The following is a 17,480-nucleotide window of genomic DNA, read 5'->3' as shown; positions in this document are numbered from 1 at the left end:
CTGCCTGCTGTCCATTCTGGGTGGGGCTGCCCCCTCCCTGCCGGCAGCACCATCAACCACCCAAGGCCCACTGGCGAGTGGTGTGCACCCTGGTACCACCCTGCCCCATCAGCTGAGACGAGGCACTGGGTGGTGGGGGGAGAAGTGGGGGGGAGTAGCGGTGGGGGCAGGGCGCCCGGGCGAGAATTGGAACTGAGTCCAACCCCCGCCCGGGCCCAGGAGCCTGGGACACAGGGCTGTGTGCCAGCACTCTGCCCGGGATCCCTGGCTGGCTGACTGTCGCCATGGTGATGGGAGCCCAGACCATCCTGCCCCCGCTGGTTGAGGGGTGAGGGGGTCAGCTGGGGGTAAGGTTGCACTCCGGGTGAGGGAGGATCCCGCGGTGAGTGGGCACAGGCTGAGGGGTGAGGAATCGCTGGGAGTGGAATTGACCCGGCTGAGGGGTGAGGGGGACCATCTTGGGATGTTGGGGGTCCTGCAGTGAGGCATGAGGGGTGAGCTTGTGGCGTGGGGGCCATAGGTTACTAGCGTGGTGGAGTGTCGGGGCGGGTACCTCGGTGTGAGAGGAAGTCCCATTTCGGGGGTCCTGTGGGAGACTTGGGGGCTTGGCTGTAGGTGGGGGGGCATTCACAGGGTTTGGGAGGGAAGGCGAGCAAGGGGAGTGGGGCTGGGGGTGTGGCCTGGCCCTGAGCTGTTCGAGGTTTTGGTTGTGTCAGGACCGGTAGGTGATGGGATGGGGTGTTAAGATGGAGACCCGGTGGGGCGGGTAAAGGGATGGGCCCTCGGCCCCACTGCCAGGCCCTTGCCCCCAGCCCCCAGCCCCCAGCCCGGCACCAGTCCCCACCTCCCGAAGAACAGGAGTTGCAGCCCGAGCGTCCGCGCTGCGGGCGGGAGGAGGAGGGGCGCGCATGCGCGTGGACGCACAGACGCGCCGACCGGACCCGCCCGGAGCGTGTGAAAGCTGGGCGGGAGCCTAGTGCTCGCGGACCAGCTCCTGGAGGAGGAACGCGGCCTGGGGTCTGGGCCGCCGCTTGCTGCCGCCGCCGAGCGGGTGAGGGGGCGCTTGGTGGGGGCGCGCAGGTCGGGAGCCGGCGGGTGAAGCCTGGGCTGCGCTCGCGGGTAGCGGTGCGTAGGTGAGGCCCGGGCCTCGCGACCCGTTAGGACCCTGAGGTGGGTCGGGGGCCACCGCGTGGATCGTGGTGCCCACTTCTCCTTCCTGCTCATTAGTAATAGGGGCGCCTCTTCGTTGCCGCTTATACCCGGGGGGGGGTAGCGGTAGCGGATACCTACGCCCCAGGAGGTGGGAGGGCACCGGACGGCTAGGGAGCACGTCCGACTGGCTCTCAGGCCATGGCCTGTTCCCAGGAGGCGGGTGCGGTGCTGTCAGGGTGCGGGGGCGGCGGCGGCGGCGGCAGCGGGGAGAGGGGTCTACCCTTGGGAGCCTGTCAATTTCCTCCCATCTCTCCTGCGTCCTGTCCTGGGGGCAGCTTTTGCTGTCCAGATTTGCAGGGCCTACGTTGCAGGTCATTTCTGCCCCTGGGAGATGAGGAGGTGCTGTCAGGGTGCGGGGGCGGTGGCAGCGACAGCTGGAAATGGGAGCAAATTCCCGCTCTAGCATAGGCAGCCCCAATCCTGCCATTGCTGCTGCTGCTGCTGCTGCTGCTGCTGCTGAGCCCCCCCCCCGCCCGACCACACCCTGCCTACCTCCCAGGAGCAGGCTGACAGGGGGAGATTCTTTCCAGGAAGCCAGGGCAGCAGAGGCTGCCCCCCCCCGGGCCAGGCAGCGGGGGAGTTGGGAGGAAGTTGACTGGCTCTCCCAGGGCAGCCCCCCTCCCCGCCTCTGCCTCTGCCTCTGCCGCTGCCTGCTGTCCATTCTGGGCGGGGCTGCCCCCTCCCTGCCGGCAGCACCATCAACCACCCAAGGCCCACTGGCGAGTGGTGTGCACCCTGGTACCACCCTGCCCCATCAGCTGAGACGAGGCACTGGGTGGTGGGGGGAGAAGTGGGGGAGAGTAGGGGTGGGGGCAGGGCGCCCGGGCGAGAATTGGAACTGCGTCCAACCCCCGCCCGGGCCCAGGAGCCTGGGACACAGGGCTGTGTGCCAGCACTCTGCCCGGGATCCCTGGCTGGCTGGCTGTCGCCATGGTGATGGGAGCTCAGACCATCCTGCCCCCCGCTGGTTGAGGGGTGAGGGGGTCAGCTGGGGGTAAGGTTGCACTCCGGGTGAGGGAGGATCCCGCGGTGAGTGGGCACAGGCTGAGGGGTGAGGAATCGCTGGGAGTGGAATTGACCCGGCTGAGGGGTGAGGGGGACCATCTTGGGATGTTGGGGGTCCTGCAGTGAGGCATGAGGGGTGAGCTTGTGGCGTGGGGGCCATAGGTTACTAGCGTGGTGGAGTGTCGGGGCGGGTACCTCGATGTGAGAGGAAGTCCCATTTCGGGGGTCCTGTGGGAGACTTGGGGGCTTGGCTGTAGGTGGGGGGGCATTCACAGGGTTTGGGAGGGAAGGCGAGCAGGGGGAGTGGGGCTAGGGGGTGTGGCCTGGCCCTGAGCTGTTCGAGGTTTTGGTTGTGTCAGGACCGGTAGGTGATGGGATGGGGGTGTTAAGGATGGAGACCCGGTGGGGCGGGTAAAGGGATGGGCCCTCGGCCCCACTGCCAGGCCCTTGCCCCCAGCCCCCAGCCCCCAGCCCCCAGCCCCCAGCCCGGCACCAGTCCCCACCTCCCGAAGAACAGGAGTTGCAGCCCGAGCGTCCGCGCTGCGGGCGGGAGGAGGAGGGGCGCGCATGCGCGTGGACGCACAGACGCACCGACCTGACCTGCCCGGAGCGTGTGAAAGCTGGGCGGGAGCCTAGTGCTCGCGGACCAGCTCCTGGAGGAGGAACGCGGCCTGGGGTCTGGGCCGCCGCTTGCTGCCGCCTCCGTTTGCTGCAGCCTCCCCTGCCGCCGCCGAGCGGGTGAGGGGGCGCTTGGTGGGGGCGCGCAGGTCGGGAGCCGGCGGGTGAAGCCTGGGCTGCGCTCGCGGGTAGCGGTGCGTAGGTGAGGCCCGGGCCTCGCGACCCGTTAGGACCCTGAGGTGGGACAGAGCTGAATTAAGTGAATACCTGTAAAAAATTGAAAAGTGAACACCACTTTCCTTTGTAGATCTGAGAATGTGATTTATGTTTTTGAAGATAGTCAGTTACAGTGTGTCAGTCTGTGGTCTACAGCTTAATGTCCCAGTCATGCGTGTTTGTACATATATTGATTTTCATATTCTTCTTCATTAAATGTTATTACAGAACATTGAATATAGTTCCATGTGGTATCCAGAAGCAATTTGGGGTTGTTTTTTAATATCTTTTCCTAATTTAATTGAGAATTTTTTTAGAGGAGTTTCAGGTTCACAGCAGAGTTGAGCAGAAAATACAGATTTCACACATAACCCTCTCCACCCACATATATATACTCCCCTACCCTCAACATCCCTCATCAGTGTGGCATATTTGGTAGAAACGATGAACCAACATGGACACACTATTATCAACCAAAGTCCGTAGTTTACATTAAGGTTCACTCTTGATGTTGTACATTTGACAAATGCATAATGACATGTAGCCACTATAGTATCACGTAGAAGAGTTTAATCACCGTAAAAATCCCTTGTGCTCCATCTGTTCATTCCTCCCTCCCTCTCACTAAACTCCTGGAAACCACGATCTTTTTATTGTTTCTGTAGCTGTGCCTTTTCTAGAATGTCATTTGGTTGGACTCGTACAGTTTGTAGCCTTTTCAGACTCACTTTTTTCATTTAGTAATAGGGGTTTTTAGTTTCTTCCATGTCTTTCATGGCTTGATAGCTCATTTCTTTTTTTTTTTTACTGCACATATATGTTTTAAATTTACATATATATGCTGTTCATTATTTCTAAGGATGTTTAGAGCTTTAGCTTTTTAAATTTATATAGTTATCAAAGGAATAAAGCCAACCACAAAATAAGAATTAATTAAAAAAGATACACACACCTTGCTATTAGCAGCAACATTATTTATGATTGCCAAGATATGGAAGCATCGTAAGTGCACATGAGTAGTTGAATTGATAATGAAGATGCAGCATGTATATATATCTATAGCTATATGATGAATGTAATGTAAGAAATATGTATATATATGTATGTATGTATGTAATGGAATACAACTCACCCATAGAAAAGAAGGATATTTTGTCATTTGCAGCCCTTCATTCACTTTTTTTTTTTCCACTTCAAAAGCGAGAATTTTATAACCGGCATGAACATTTCCATTACATCAAAAACATCAAAATACCTAAAAATAAACTTAAGGAAGGAGGTTCCCTATACTCCAAACACGAAAATGACACAAAGAAATGAAAAGATTTCTTGTGCTCCTGGATTGGAAGAATCAACACTATCAAAATGGCCACACTACCGAAAGCAATCCATAGATCCAATGCAACCCCCATCAAAATACTCACAACATTCCTCACAGAACTAGAACAAAGAATTCCAGAATTTATAAGGAGCCACAAAAGACCCCGAACAACCAAGGCAGTTTTTTGTAGGTCTTTTTTTTTTTTTTTTCCCTCTTTCTTCTTTTTGTTCTTTTTTCTTATGGTTTGATGATGAGAGAAGTTGTAACATCTGTTGTAAAGCTGGTTTTGTGGTGCTGAATTCTTGTAGCTTTTGTTTATCTGTGAACCTTTTGACTTCTCCATCAAGTCTGAACCAGAGCCTTGCTGGATAGAGTGTTCTTGGTTGTAAGTTTACCCCTTTCATCACATTAAATATATTATACCACTTCTTTCTGTTCTGTAGAGTTTCTGCTGAAAAATCAGCTGATAAACTTGTGGGAATTCCCTTGTATGTTATTTGTTGCTTTTCTCTTGCTGATTTTAATATTTTCTTCTTATCCTTAATTGTTGTCAATTTGATGACTATGTGCCTTGGTGTGTTCCTCTTTGTGTTGACCCTATGTGGTCCTCTCTGTGCTTCCTGGACTTGGGTGACTGTTTCCTTTCCCAAGTTGGGAAAGTTTTCAGTGATTATCTCTCCAAAAATTTTCTCAGGTCCTTTCTCTCTGTTCTCTTCCTAGGACCCCTATAATGCAAATATTAGAGCACTTCATGTTGTCCCATAGTTCTCTTAAACTATCTTCATTTCTTTTCATTCTTTTTTCTTTTTTCTGTTCTGAAGTAGCGATTTCCACTAATCTGTCTTCCAATTCACTGATCCGTTCTTCTGCTTCATTTAGTCTATTCTTGGTTCCTTCTAGTATATTGTTCATTTCAGTGATTTTATTCTTCAACTCTGTTTGGGTATTCTTTGTCTTTTCCAACTCTACTAAAAACTTTGCTCTGTGCATCTGTACTCCTCTTGAGTTCTCTGAACATCTTGGCCATCATTACTTTAAACTGTTTCTCAGATAAATTGCCTATCTCCTCATCACTTATTTCTCCTACTGGGATTTTATCTTGTGCCTTGGCCTGGGAGATGTTCCTCTGCCACCCCATCATCTATTTTTCTGTGTGTTTGTGGGCTCCTTCCACAGGCTTTGGGATTGTTGTTTTCTTATTTTTAGTATCTGCCCCTGGTGGGTGATGCTGGACTAGAGGCTTATGCAGGTTTCCTGGCAGGAGGAGCTGGTGCCTGCCCACTGCTGAGTGAAGCCTGGTCCTGGGCCTCTGGTGGGTAGGACTATGTCTAGAGGCCTTTGCAGCTCAGGAAGTCTGCTGATGGGTGGGCCTGTGTTCCCACCCTATATGTTGCTTGGCCTGAGGCTTCCCTCCAGGCTGTTGGGTGGGGCCAGGTCTTGGTGCTAATGGTCCGATCAAGATGTCAGCCTCCAGGAAAGCTCATGTAGATGAACACTCCCATAATGTCCATCACCAGCTTTTATGTCGTCTGGGTGAGCCACAGCCATTCCCCACATCCCCAGGAGACCCTCCAAATCCAGCAGGCAGGCCTGGCCCAGGTTCTTACGAAATCACTGCCACTGCCCTTGGACCTGGCGCACGTGAGTTTTCGTGTACACTTCCTAAGTGAATGGAGTTTCCATTTTCCTGAGTCTCGTGGGGCTTCTGGAGCCAAGCTCCACTGGCCTTTGAAACCAGATGTCCTGGGGTCTCCTCGTCGTCCCAATACAAGACCTAGACTGGGGAGCTTGACGTGGGGCTTAGAGCTCTCACTCCTGTGGGAGGGCCTCTGGGACTTCACAAATCTTCAGCTTGTGGGTCACCCCCCCCAGGGTGCATGGAGACTGATTATATGGTGAGCACACCCCTCCTACCTTCCTGCTGTGTTTCCCTCTTTATGTTTCCAGTTGCAGAAGATCTTTTTTGCTAGGTTCCAGTCTTTTTTTTTGATGGTTGTTTAGCATTCCATCGTGGATTCGTTGTAGTCTCGAGGAGAGGCGAGCTCGTGGTCCTACCACTCTACCATCTTGACTGGAAATCTTTTTTATCTCTTTTTATATATAGTGGTTAACATTTACAAATCTCAAACTCTCAAATTATCCTTTCTGCCCCCTTTCCCCCGGTAATCATAAGATTTGTTTACCTGTGTGCGAGTCTAGTTCTGTTTTATAGATGAGTTCAATAGTGTCTTCTTTTTCCTTTCTTTCTTTCTTTTTTTTTTTCAGATTACACATATGAGTGATATCATATGATACTTTTCTAATTAACCATCACTGGAATGAACACACTGCAGCAAATAGTTATCTAATACAGGGGTTGTCATGCTTTGTCTGTAAAGAGCCAAATAGCAAATACTTTCAGCTTTGTGGGTAATACATTTTTTTGTTAGAGCTAGTTACTCTTGAAACATTGTAGCATGAAAACAGCTATAGCTAGTATGTAAACGAATGAGCATGGCTGTGTTCCAAAAAAAGTGTTATTTATGGACACTGAAATTTGAATTTCTTGATTTTTATGTTTATAAAATATTCTTATGATTTTTTCAACCATTAAAATATGTAAAAGACACTCTTAGTTCATGCTGTACAGAAACAGGCAGTGGGCCAGATTTGGCCTGTGGACTATCATGTGGTCTATCCATAATATATGGAAAATATGTTCCTGATGAAATTGCTAGAATGCATACTATAGGAGCAATAGTCAAAGATATAATAGGAGAAAAAAAATCTGCCTGTAGGTTAAATGTACTTACCCTATCCTCAGTTGGGAAAGAAGATACTCTGGCTGGAGCTATTAGTGAAGATTTATGAAAGTAGAGGCATGGACTTTGGGAAGTCTTGACAGATGGTAGTTAATCAGTTAATGAATGTGTTTGACATATGAATGAAGGGGAGAATAAATGAGTTCAGTATAAAAATAGGTGAATAGAGTGTGATGTGGAAGGACTCATGTCATAAGGAGGATGAGGACAAAGGACAGAGAAGAAGCAGCCTCTGGGAATTCCCAATTGTTCTGCTGAGCTCAGACAGGGCTTCAAATGCCAAGCAATCAGCAGGACTGTATTTGAAAGGCAAAGAGCGCTACTGAAGGCTTTAGGACTATGGATTGCATTATTTCCTGTTCTGTTACTATCAAAGGTAAGCAAAGCCAGACACCAGTTAAAATGGTCAGGACAGATTTTAATCAGTACTATACTATTGCAGTGGGGAAGAGAGCCCAGCATAAACTGAACTCAGAAACAATTGTCAGCATCCAAGAAGTGGAACATTACAAAGGGGTCCTCAGTGTAAATGCTGATGAGGCCAGCTGGGTCTGCTGGCTGGCAAGTATTGAAGGGAGTTGGAGACAGGGGCTCCATCCTTCCTGGTGATCACATTTCAAAGGCATGGCTTTCAGGTACTTAGGAAAGACACTCTTGAGTTGTAGGAGATACTAGTCTATCTGAAAGGGACAGAGGAAGGAGTCACAGTTGTCAGGCCTTTTTAGTAAATGCTAAGGCAAATGAAATTCTCTTGGCAGCCTTCAGCTTTCTCATACAGGCCCTTTCTGGTTGGGGATTGGTTAGAGTCATTCTAAGGATGTGGCCTTCAGCTATTAGAAAACATGTTAGTGTTTAAGTCTTTTAATGTGAATTGGGTAGGGGTCAGGGATGGGCAAAATCATTTTTGTTGAGAGTCTGTGGGTTTTTTTAGGCCAAGGTTGAGGCCTCATGGAGAAGAGGATTTGGAGGAGCCTGGTGAGAATTTGATCAGGGAGTGAATCTTTGTCCTCCCATGCTGGTTTGTGTATTTGGACATGCATAAACTTCCCTGGGGGTACAGTCAGTCCAGCCTGATTGAGTTTACTGAGAGATAGCCTGCTTTTGGGTGTGCACTGTTCTCTCCCTTCCTGAAACGCCCTTGTATAGTTTTTGCTCCTGAGGGAAGCCTGCTCACCCTCTAGGCAGCTGTCAAATATCTCTTCCTTTGCGAGGCCCTCCTGCATTTATTTGCATCCCCCTCCTCCCTTCCCCCCATTCAAGCATAATGAATTGCTTTTTCTACTGCATCTCTTGTTGCTAAATCGCATGACCCTTTAAATTTACTTTCTGAAACTATTATGAAATAATAAGCAGGAAAGCACCTGCAGGCAGAGGCGGCATCTCATCTGTCTTGTATCTCAAGTGCATAATAACACTTTCGAGGGAAGTAGATGATTAATAAATGTTGGTTGACTTTTGACTGATTTTCCTCCTTTGGAATGATGACCTAATTAATATTGATGTGTCAGTTTTGATAGTGTGCTAATTAATTTGGCTTTAAAAAAATTCCTACTGTATCTTCCAATGAATGCACAGGCATTGTCTTCCTGCTTCAAGAAATTAATTTAATGTCTTTAATGTTCCAGAGTAAGTATTCATATTTGTGACTGTAATAATGCTTAATCCTATACAGATTGAAGGTGGAATTGGTCCCATGCATTTTCAGTGATAGTTAATTTACTACTTTATGTTAAGAATAAAGGCAATATGAAAAGGCTACCTACTATAGAATTCCAACTCTGACATTCTGGAAAAGGCAAAACTATGGAGACAGTAAAAAGATCAGTGGTTACCAGGTGTTACAGGGAAGGTGGGATGAAGAGGTGGAGCACAGAGATTTTTAGGGCAGTGAAACTATTCTGTGTAATATTATAATGGTGGATACACATCATTGTACATTTGGTGAAACCCGTAGAATGGACAGCACCAAGAGTGAACTCTAACGTAAGCTATGGGCTTTGGGTGGTAATAATAATGTTTCAGTGTAGGTTCACTGATTGTAACAAATGTACCACTCTGGTGTGGAAGGCTCTGTGTGGGTGTGAGTGTGTGTGTATGTGTGTGTGGTAGGGGGTATATGGGAACTCTCTGTACTTTCCACTCCATTTTGCTTTGAACCTAAAACCGTTCTAAAAAGTAAACTCTATTTAAAACACATACAAACAAAAAAGGATCTCAAAATTTTGTCAGTAGGGAAATTAATAATCAAATTGTACTATATTCAAACAAGGTTATACTGCACACAGTGAAAATATAAACATACATATCAACAAGAATAAATTCCAAGAACATAGTTTTGGGCAAAAGTTAAAAATTACAAACATATGTATTATGATACCATTTATATCATTTTACAATATGAAAAGCAATTCTGTAATTAGTATTAGAATATAGACGTGTAATATTGTTGTGAAAAAGTGCCCTTGAATGAGAAATTGTAAATTCAGCAGAATGGTTACTACTGTTTTGGGGAAGCAAACAGAATAAAATCAGGGCTGGGCACCCACCTGGTTGAATTCACTTATGTATGTAATAATTTGTTTTTTAGTTGAGTGTTGAAACATGGGTGTTTATTATAATACTTTCATATTATTTTGTACTTCTGAAGTTCTCCATTAGAAAAGAGTTAATGGAAAATGATACTTTATTTGTAGCCAGAACATTTAAAAAACTAATCAGTAAACACTCAAGTAATTAATCTGGGAAATTCTGATGTTATGAATAATAATTTTTTGTCTTGTTAGATTTACATTTTCAAGGTCATGCCTTAAAAGCCTGCAGCAGAAATTGCTTTACTGGGAGTTACTGTCATTCAGGGTTTAGTGTGGGGATAAGACAGTCACCTTGGCATTCAGGAAGATGGGAACAGAGAGGAGCTAAGGTTAGTAGCACTAGAGAACTACACTGCAACTCTGAGGGCTCACTGGGGGCGGTTTGGACTTGGTGACTGAAGTTTGCCACCAGTCTTTCAGTTCATAGGCCTCGATTTGCATAAAACATACGCCCTACATTGAGTGTCAGGATTTATCCCATCTCTCATTCTCATGGAGATGCTGACATTCCGTGCGTAGCTTTCCTCTCTGGTTTTTCCATTGTCTCTCGGTATTTTTTCAGTACCTTGTTCCAAGGAGCTGCTGCCAATCAAGTGCACCTGAAATGAAGCTGACTTGCTTTCCTGGGTGAGTCAGGATAAGCTAAGTCATGCTTTTGTAAGAAAAAAAAAATGAGCCCCCCTCCCTCAAATCCCAGTGGTTTAATTTGTGTGCATGCCGCCTGCCCAATACTGATTACTTGTTTGTCAAAGAGAATCAGTTTAACAGCGTCAGAAACACCAGAATGGTATTTATACCCATTGGGGCTTACAGGGCATGTGGCCAGGGTCCATTATTGGCATAATACCTGTTTCTCAGTATCTTCAGCTGCAGAATGTGTGAGGTAATTGTACTTACCTTACGCTATCATTATAATGACTATAGGAAATAAATAAAAAGTTCTTTGAACAGCATCCTCTGTAAGTGTACAGTAAATGTAACCAGTGGTTTTTACTGTTTATTATTATTAATTAGGATGCCGTTCAGTTGTTTTCCATCACTGAAGAAAATTACATGTGAATAGATTCTAAAAATGAGTTTGGATAGATTTCTAGGAGAGTTTCTTTCTCTTAAAGTTAATTACAAGTCAACATAACCTATAAACAGTGTTGTGGATTTTATATTTTCAGAAGGGACAGAGTTTGAGTCAGTTTGGAGATTTACTGGTTTTCAGTTAGAAAGGATTCTCTCTCTTTCAAATTTCATGTGTTCTGTGAATTTTTGAATGGTTGTTAATTATTCATGTAACAAGTATTAATTGAGCACCTAGTAAATTTTAGGCTCTAGGGACTAAATGGTGAATAACACACACTCCCTACTGTTGTTGAACTTTCATGCCTGGAGTGGAGACAGAAAATCTATCTTCATTTACATGTCATAAATGGTATCTGGGTACAAGATGCTAATGGAACCCACAGGAAGGTCACCTTACTCAGTCTCAGGGTTTTGGGTTCAGTGGTGCCTACGTCAAGCCCTGAGGAATAAGTGCAGTTATCTACAGGGAGGACACAGGGATCAGCAGAGCATGGCTATACAGAAAGCATGTTTACTGGATAGGTCGCCCCGCTCTTACAAGCTCCGTGTGTTTGAGTTGTCTTCGGGTGTGCTCTTTGTACAAACACATTTAGTAACAGACTCACTTCTCATAAATACAGAGCTTACCTACTATGTGAGACGTATTTTTAGGGTTTAGGTCAGTTTTCTAAGGGTAATTGAACACATTTGGAATGATTTTTGAATGGAATCAACTTTTGACATACGGTTTTTAAAATATTGACATCTTATATCCATCGAATACATTACTTTTCATTATTATTTACTCAAGGAGTTGACTGCTTGCATTGAATGTCCCCCATTTTTACTTTTGATGAATAAAGTGAAATAGGTAGTATTAATAAGCAATAAATTAAATAGACTAAAATCAATAAGGGAGTAAATTTACTAGTACAGTGTGAAATAATGACTCTCCTTACATATCTAAACATAAGAAATGGTGAGCCCTGTGTTCTAAACATTTGTTGCAATTCATGTTTAAATTTTTTTGTTGTTCATTTTTGGTTTAGAGATGCTCTCAAGTAATTTTCCACCAGTGCTAATGAGTGTACTGTTAGCAACTTCCAGATCTATCAGAGTTAAGTAACAGGCTTTTAGGAATAACTTTAATACTTTTTTCTTACTTGCTTAATATTTGATGAATAAAAAGTGAGTTGAATTAAAATATAAATATTACTGACCTTAGGTGGATGAAACTGATGACCCATTAATGTTTAAAGTATGGGTTGATGGTCAGGAAATCTTACTTTATTAACACAGTATATATTGATATTGCTTTGGTGTGGGAGGTACCTGGATTGGCAGCATAGTATTTGTATTGTGAGGTCAATTGATGAAATAGAATGTAATACAACTTAAAATATTGAGCCGCCTCTAAATTTCAAAAAACTTTTACGACTTTAACATCATAGTAGCTGTATATTTATTTGCTGTCTACTGAGAAAATGAAACATGACTAAAAATACTATTATGAATTCAGAAACACTATTATATATTTAAATAAAATGTTTTATTTGATGAGTCAAATAAATTTAAACAAAATATATGCAATTGCTTATGCATACACAGACATATATATGGATAGACAGACATTTTCAGTGTGTAAATCATTCAGTATCAGACAGTGCTTCTGGAATATATGGTGGTTTCACTTATTCTTTCTTATAATCTATAATCCCAGGCTCACAGGTTGGCAACTTCTGAATTATAAGTTGAAGATTTCAAGAAGAGTTGATTAACCTGGGGCACAAAGTCTTTGTGAGAAGAGTTAGTGAAATAGTATTAGAGTATAGGTTTTTTTTTTTTTTTTTGGACAAAGAAATGACTTAAGTAAAATTTTCTTTTAGAAATTATATTTACAATGTTTGAAACAAAAATGGAGGGGGAAAGCCAGAAGAACGGAGGGAGGATTACTTCCTATAAGTACTACTTCGTATAAGTATAATGTGATGAAAAATGTGATCTGTCTTAGTGCGAGAGGGATGGGGTCCAGAAAATTTGGAGACCAAATCATAGGAGCAGACCTTGGTGATACATTTCACATTGCCAGCAAAATTCACATAAAGTTTAGATTAAATTCCTTAAATCAGAGAAACATAAGATATGTTTTAGATAAGGTAAAGAGACATTGAGGTATGGGTTATCTGCATTTTAATTATTGACAGTGCAATAATCTATAATATATAATTAATATCATGTAGGGTTTGATGGTACTATAACTTCTGGAATAGTTCATGCATTGTAATGTAACATTTTAATATTCTTTACTGCCTCAGATTTCCATGAAAGTTGCCTAAGATAAATGTTTACTTGAGATCTTTTAGTAAATGTGATAACTTTCCGTGAAAAGGAAAAAAAATCAATGCCATGAAATTCATAGTTTTGTTACGTTTAAAGTCACTTCTTTAAATTCATTCATTTAATAAAAGCTTTATTGAGTGCCTACTATGTGCTAAGCAATGTCCCAAATTGTGGTGATAGAGCAGTGGTTGAGACAGAGTTCATCTGGTGGAGAATGACAGAAAAGAATTTAGTTAACAGTTAGTGATCATACTGTGGAGGATAAGGTGGTGGTACATGGCAGGATGACTCCATTAGATTGGTTTGGTCATAGAAGGCCTCTCTGACTATTGAATAGACAGAAGGAAGCAGCCATTGGATGTATGGAGGAAGGAACATTGTAGATAGAAGAGATGGTGCAACGACTCTAAACTGAGAATGAGAATGGATTGTTCCCAGATAAGAAAGAGTCTGGTTGGAATCTAGCAGGTGAAGTGGGCAAGTGACATGAGATGAGGACAGAGAGATCGACAAGGGCCAAATCATTAAGGGCTTTGCAGGCCAGTATAAAAGATTTGGGTCTTATTTTAAGTTCAATAGAGAGCTATTGGGCAGTTGTAAGCAAGTGTGTTACACAGTTTATGTTTCTAGTTTTTGTACTGGGAGAGAGGGTTGGAGAAGATGAGAAATGACAGAGCTTGAACTGGGTGGTAGTCAAGGCAGTAGAAGGAATCGGGTTCAGAATCGTTACTGCATTGGATATGAGAGGTAAGGGAAAAAGGAATCAAAGATTTTTGGATTTGAGTGTATTGTTGAGATGAGGAAGATGGTTGAAAGGCATAGAGAAAGGAAAACATTAATATTAAGTGTACTCTTTTGATTGTGCTGGGTTTATGATGTCAAGTGGAGATGTCAAATAAGCAGCTTAGTCTCAAGCACTAAGGAGAGGTCAAGTCTGATGATGGAGATTTGAGAATCACTGGGTTATATTATGGCATTAAAAACCAAAGGCTTGGGTGAGAACTCCCTGGAGGAATTTGTGGTTATAGAAGAGAGAGAGGCTTAGGTCAAGCACTTACAACATTTAAAGGTAGGTCAGAAAAGAATGGCTCAGCAAGGGAGACAGTTTTTTTTTTTTTTTTTTGTCTTCTAAGAATATAAAAATCTTTCTTAGAATCTTTATTCTCTGAATAAACTAGAAGACTATTCTGTGAGTTTAATAATGCACAAAGCCATTGGGTACTAAAATGTAAATACCATGTACGGTTGAATTTTAATGGTAACTATTTTGTTACTGCAAAAGTTGAAAAGTGCATGATGAACACAAAATCACACTTTTGGAAATTATTTAACAGATGAACATATTTGGGAAAAGTAAGGAATGTAAAAGGAGCAAAACAGTTGTGAAAAAACACAAACGGTAAAAGTCAAGATATTATAGTCCTATTCCTTATGTGGGAGAAGAAGGAAAAATGAAACTAATAGAAAACTCCATCCCAGAAATACCTGAGAGGAGGAAGGAGGCTGACGTGCAAAGAAAAGGAGGGAAACATAAGAGAAGGTAAAGCTATGAAGCTGGTCCATAGATTTAAATAATTAGAGGGAGGGCTGGCGGTAATCTTTGTGCGTTACCCCAACAAACTGCAGGAACAGGTAAGGCATTAAACATGGTGTGTTTTAACACCAGGTGATGACTTCTGTGAAAGTTAAAATCACCACCTGCCATTTCTATAACAGTCTACCTACAGAAAAGTAAGGTAAAGGTGGGTATTAGGTTTCAAGACTTCTAAAACCCAGTAAGACTAGGTATTTCAAACAATTTAAAAGCGTTTTTAGTAGAATCCCATCAATTGGGAGCATAAAGTACTGGTTTCATTCAGTTAAGTTTGAAGACGTGTAGCCTCCACCTGAAATATCAACAATAAGTTCAGTTTTGAAGTTTCTTTTTTTTTAATATGTAATGACTTTAAATTTAAAATTAAAATAATTTTAATTAAAGTATAGTCAGATTACAATGCTGTGTTAGTTTCTGCTGTACAGCACAGTGATTCGGTTTTATATATATTCCTTTTCACTTTCCAATTTTTAAGTTTCTTAGTTTAAAAGTATTCTGGAACTCCTATTGAGAATTTCACTGTGAGAGAGTATTCATAATACCTTGGAAGCCCTCAAGTATTAACTTTGTAGTTGGCTTCCTTTAAAAGGCCAGAAAAGAAACCATTTTTCTTTACAGGTTTTAACACAAGTAACAGCGCTACTTCTGACGCATTTGAGTCCTCTGCTCCTTCAGAAGAAAGGCGGCCCTTCCTTAACCAATCAGACGAGTCCTTGCGGTCACCTGACAGCGGACACGCGTTCTCATGGGGGGGGGACTCTGCCGCCTTCTGGCCGCCGGCGCGGTGCTCGCCTCAGATGTGGAAAGACCGAGAAGGCGCGTCCCGACCTGGGGAGCGTGCGGATTCTGACAGGACTGTCGCCGGCGCTGGAGGTGTTGCCGCAGTCGTGGATATGTGGATACGCATTTCCCTCATGTTAAAGGTAAGGGCGGTGCCGGAGGCGAGGGCGGTACCGGGGGCAGAGGCGAGGAGCGGTGTTCTGGTCTCTACAGATGTGGTGAGCGGAAGCGCCGTGGGGCTGCTGTGGCTCCGGCTTCCATTCTCCTACCCCGTGTTCGGGTTCCCTCCCCCGTCTTCGGTCCTCCTCCCCCGTCTTCGGGTCCCCTCCCCAGTCTTTGGTCCTCCCGCATCTTCAGGTCCCCCCCAACCCCTGTCTTGGGACCTCCTCTCCAGTCTTCGGGTCCCAGAGGGCGCGGCCTTCCTGACCCGGGCCTGGCCGGCTTCGTTCCGCTGGCCCCCCGGGCCTGCGTTAGCCTCGGAGGAGGTGCCGCCGGCGCGCTCGGGGTGAGCGGGGCCAGCTTTCTGTTCGGAGGACGGAGGACGGTTTGGTAAGAGCACTGCGAGCTCGTTTTGTGTCATGTGTGCGACTCTGACGGACTGGTCAGTACGGGTATGAGGGCCTCGGAGACACTTCTCGTGGGCAAAATGGGCAACATTTAAACTAGTGTTCCCTTAGAGTTCTGATTTTGGTTGCCTGGATCTACATAGGTTTTGCTCTCAGCTCGGAGTTCGTCGTAAATTTTGACTTTTTATTTTTTATTTTTTTCCTTTTCTATTTCCTCCTCTTTGTTCTGCTGGTGGAATTGAGTTATCGTTGACTAGATAGTTTTTGCCCGCTTGTGGCTTTCAGCAGGTGACCTGCTTGTGTGTCACTAATAAGAATCAAGGTGGTGGAGGGAGCAGTTAAGCACCCAGAGCCCCTGCGCCGCTCCTGAAGGGTCCTTGCTGCCCTGTTAGTGTGTAAATTCTAGAGCTGCATATTTCAGCCTAAGGCCAACTTTGCTTTCAGCCTCTGGCAACATCTGTTTCTGCTTTCAGGACAGCACATCTTTGTCTCAGTAATGGAAACCGTTACTGCAGTCCAAATATTCAGTACCACAGGCTGATGATTTTTTTCTTCAGATTTCCTTTGTTGTTTAAGTGGCAAAATTCGGTAGAAGCATCCAAAATAGTTATGCCCAGAGGATGTTTTCTTGAGAAGAGTGGACATGGTGTAGATAACTTTAAATGGTGTAATATGATCTTAAGGACTTTTTTTTTTTTTACTATCTCCAACAGACTGAAATTTTTCTACTTTTACAGTTCCGTATTTATTACTTATCTTTAAGCTTAGATATGATTTGAAAATTGCATTTTAACCCTCCTTCTCCTCCTATTATGTTCTCACTGCAGTAGCTCCTTATTGCCTGAAGTATACAGTCCTTGGTCTGACACCTGTCTTGTCTGAGGGCCTGTCTCTCACTCTCTTTCTGAGTTTATGCTATAAGCCTCAAAGAGGAAGCTCTCTGCTGTACTTGATGTTCCCATATCTCTGCCCCTTTGGGTACCATTCCCTTAATTAGGGGGACCATTCCCTCTTAGAGGGCCAGGGAGGCCCAGGCCACTTCCAGTTATGAGGTTTCTGGTATATTAAAAATGAAAATCTCCAAAATAGTTTCTAAAAGTTTTGATATGTCTTATATACTTACACTTAGCCCCTTAACATCATTAGCATTGTTAACCTCAAACCCAATGTACATACAGATTTACTTGGAGACAGCATCTCTGAGTATGTAACTGTGAGGCCCAGGCCAAAGGGTCCTACTGGCTTCTCGCATGCCTCACCCCACAGGAATCCCACATCTGCTGGGGAACTACCACCTGTCCTCACGGCCCAAAACAGGGAACTCTGTTCCAGTTAGGCTGGCTGAAGTGATCTGTTCTCCCAGTTCTTACAGCACTTTGATTA

The 17,480-nt window shown here is 44.5% G+C and overlaps 1 protein-coding gene across 9 annotated transcripts in view; it reads left to right on the top strand.

The window, feature by feature from the left end:
• The window catches only part of LOC106729438, a 121,926-nt gene that overhangs the window by 86,098 nt on the left and 18,348 nt on the right, over nt 1–17,480 (top strand). For 4 of the 9 annotated variants that reach the window (XR_004317748.1, XR_004317749.1, XM_032474328.1 and 1 more), the window contains exon 2: nt 15,370–15,674. The exons of 4 other annotated variants lie outside the window; for them this stretch is intronic. Coding sequence is in view for 3 of the 5 variants with exons in the window: in XM_032474328.1 (XP_032330219.1) it covers nt 15,370–15,674 (305 nt within the window). In the remaining 2 variants the exon portion in view is untranslated. Of the gene's footprint in view, nt 1–759; nt 1,052–15,369; nt 15,675–17,480 lie in introns of those variants that run through there. One more of the 9 variants, XM_032474330.1, reaches the window with a different exon arrangement.

Source organism: Camelus ferus, chromosome 36 (genome assembly GCF_009834535.1).
Source record: "Camelus ferus isolate YT-003-E chromosome 36, BCGSAC_Cfer_1.0, whole genome shotgun sequence".
Taxonomy (NCBI): Eukaryota; Metazoa; Chordata; class Mammalia; order Artiodactyla; family Camelidae; genus Camelus; species Camelus ferus.
Note: the sequence above shows the minus strand (reverse complement) of the source record. Positions and strands in the feature narration are given on the sequence as shown.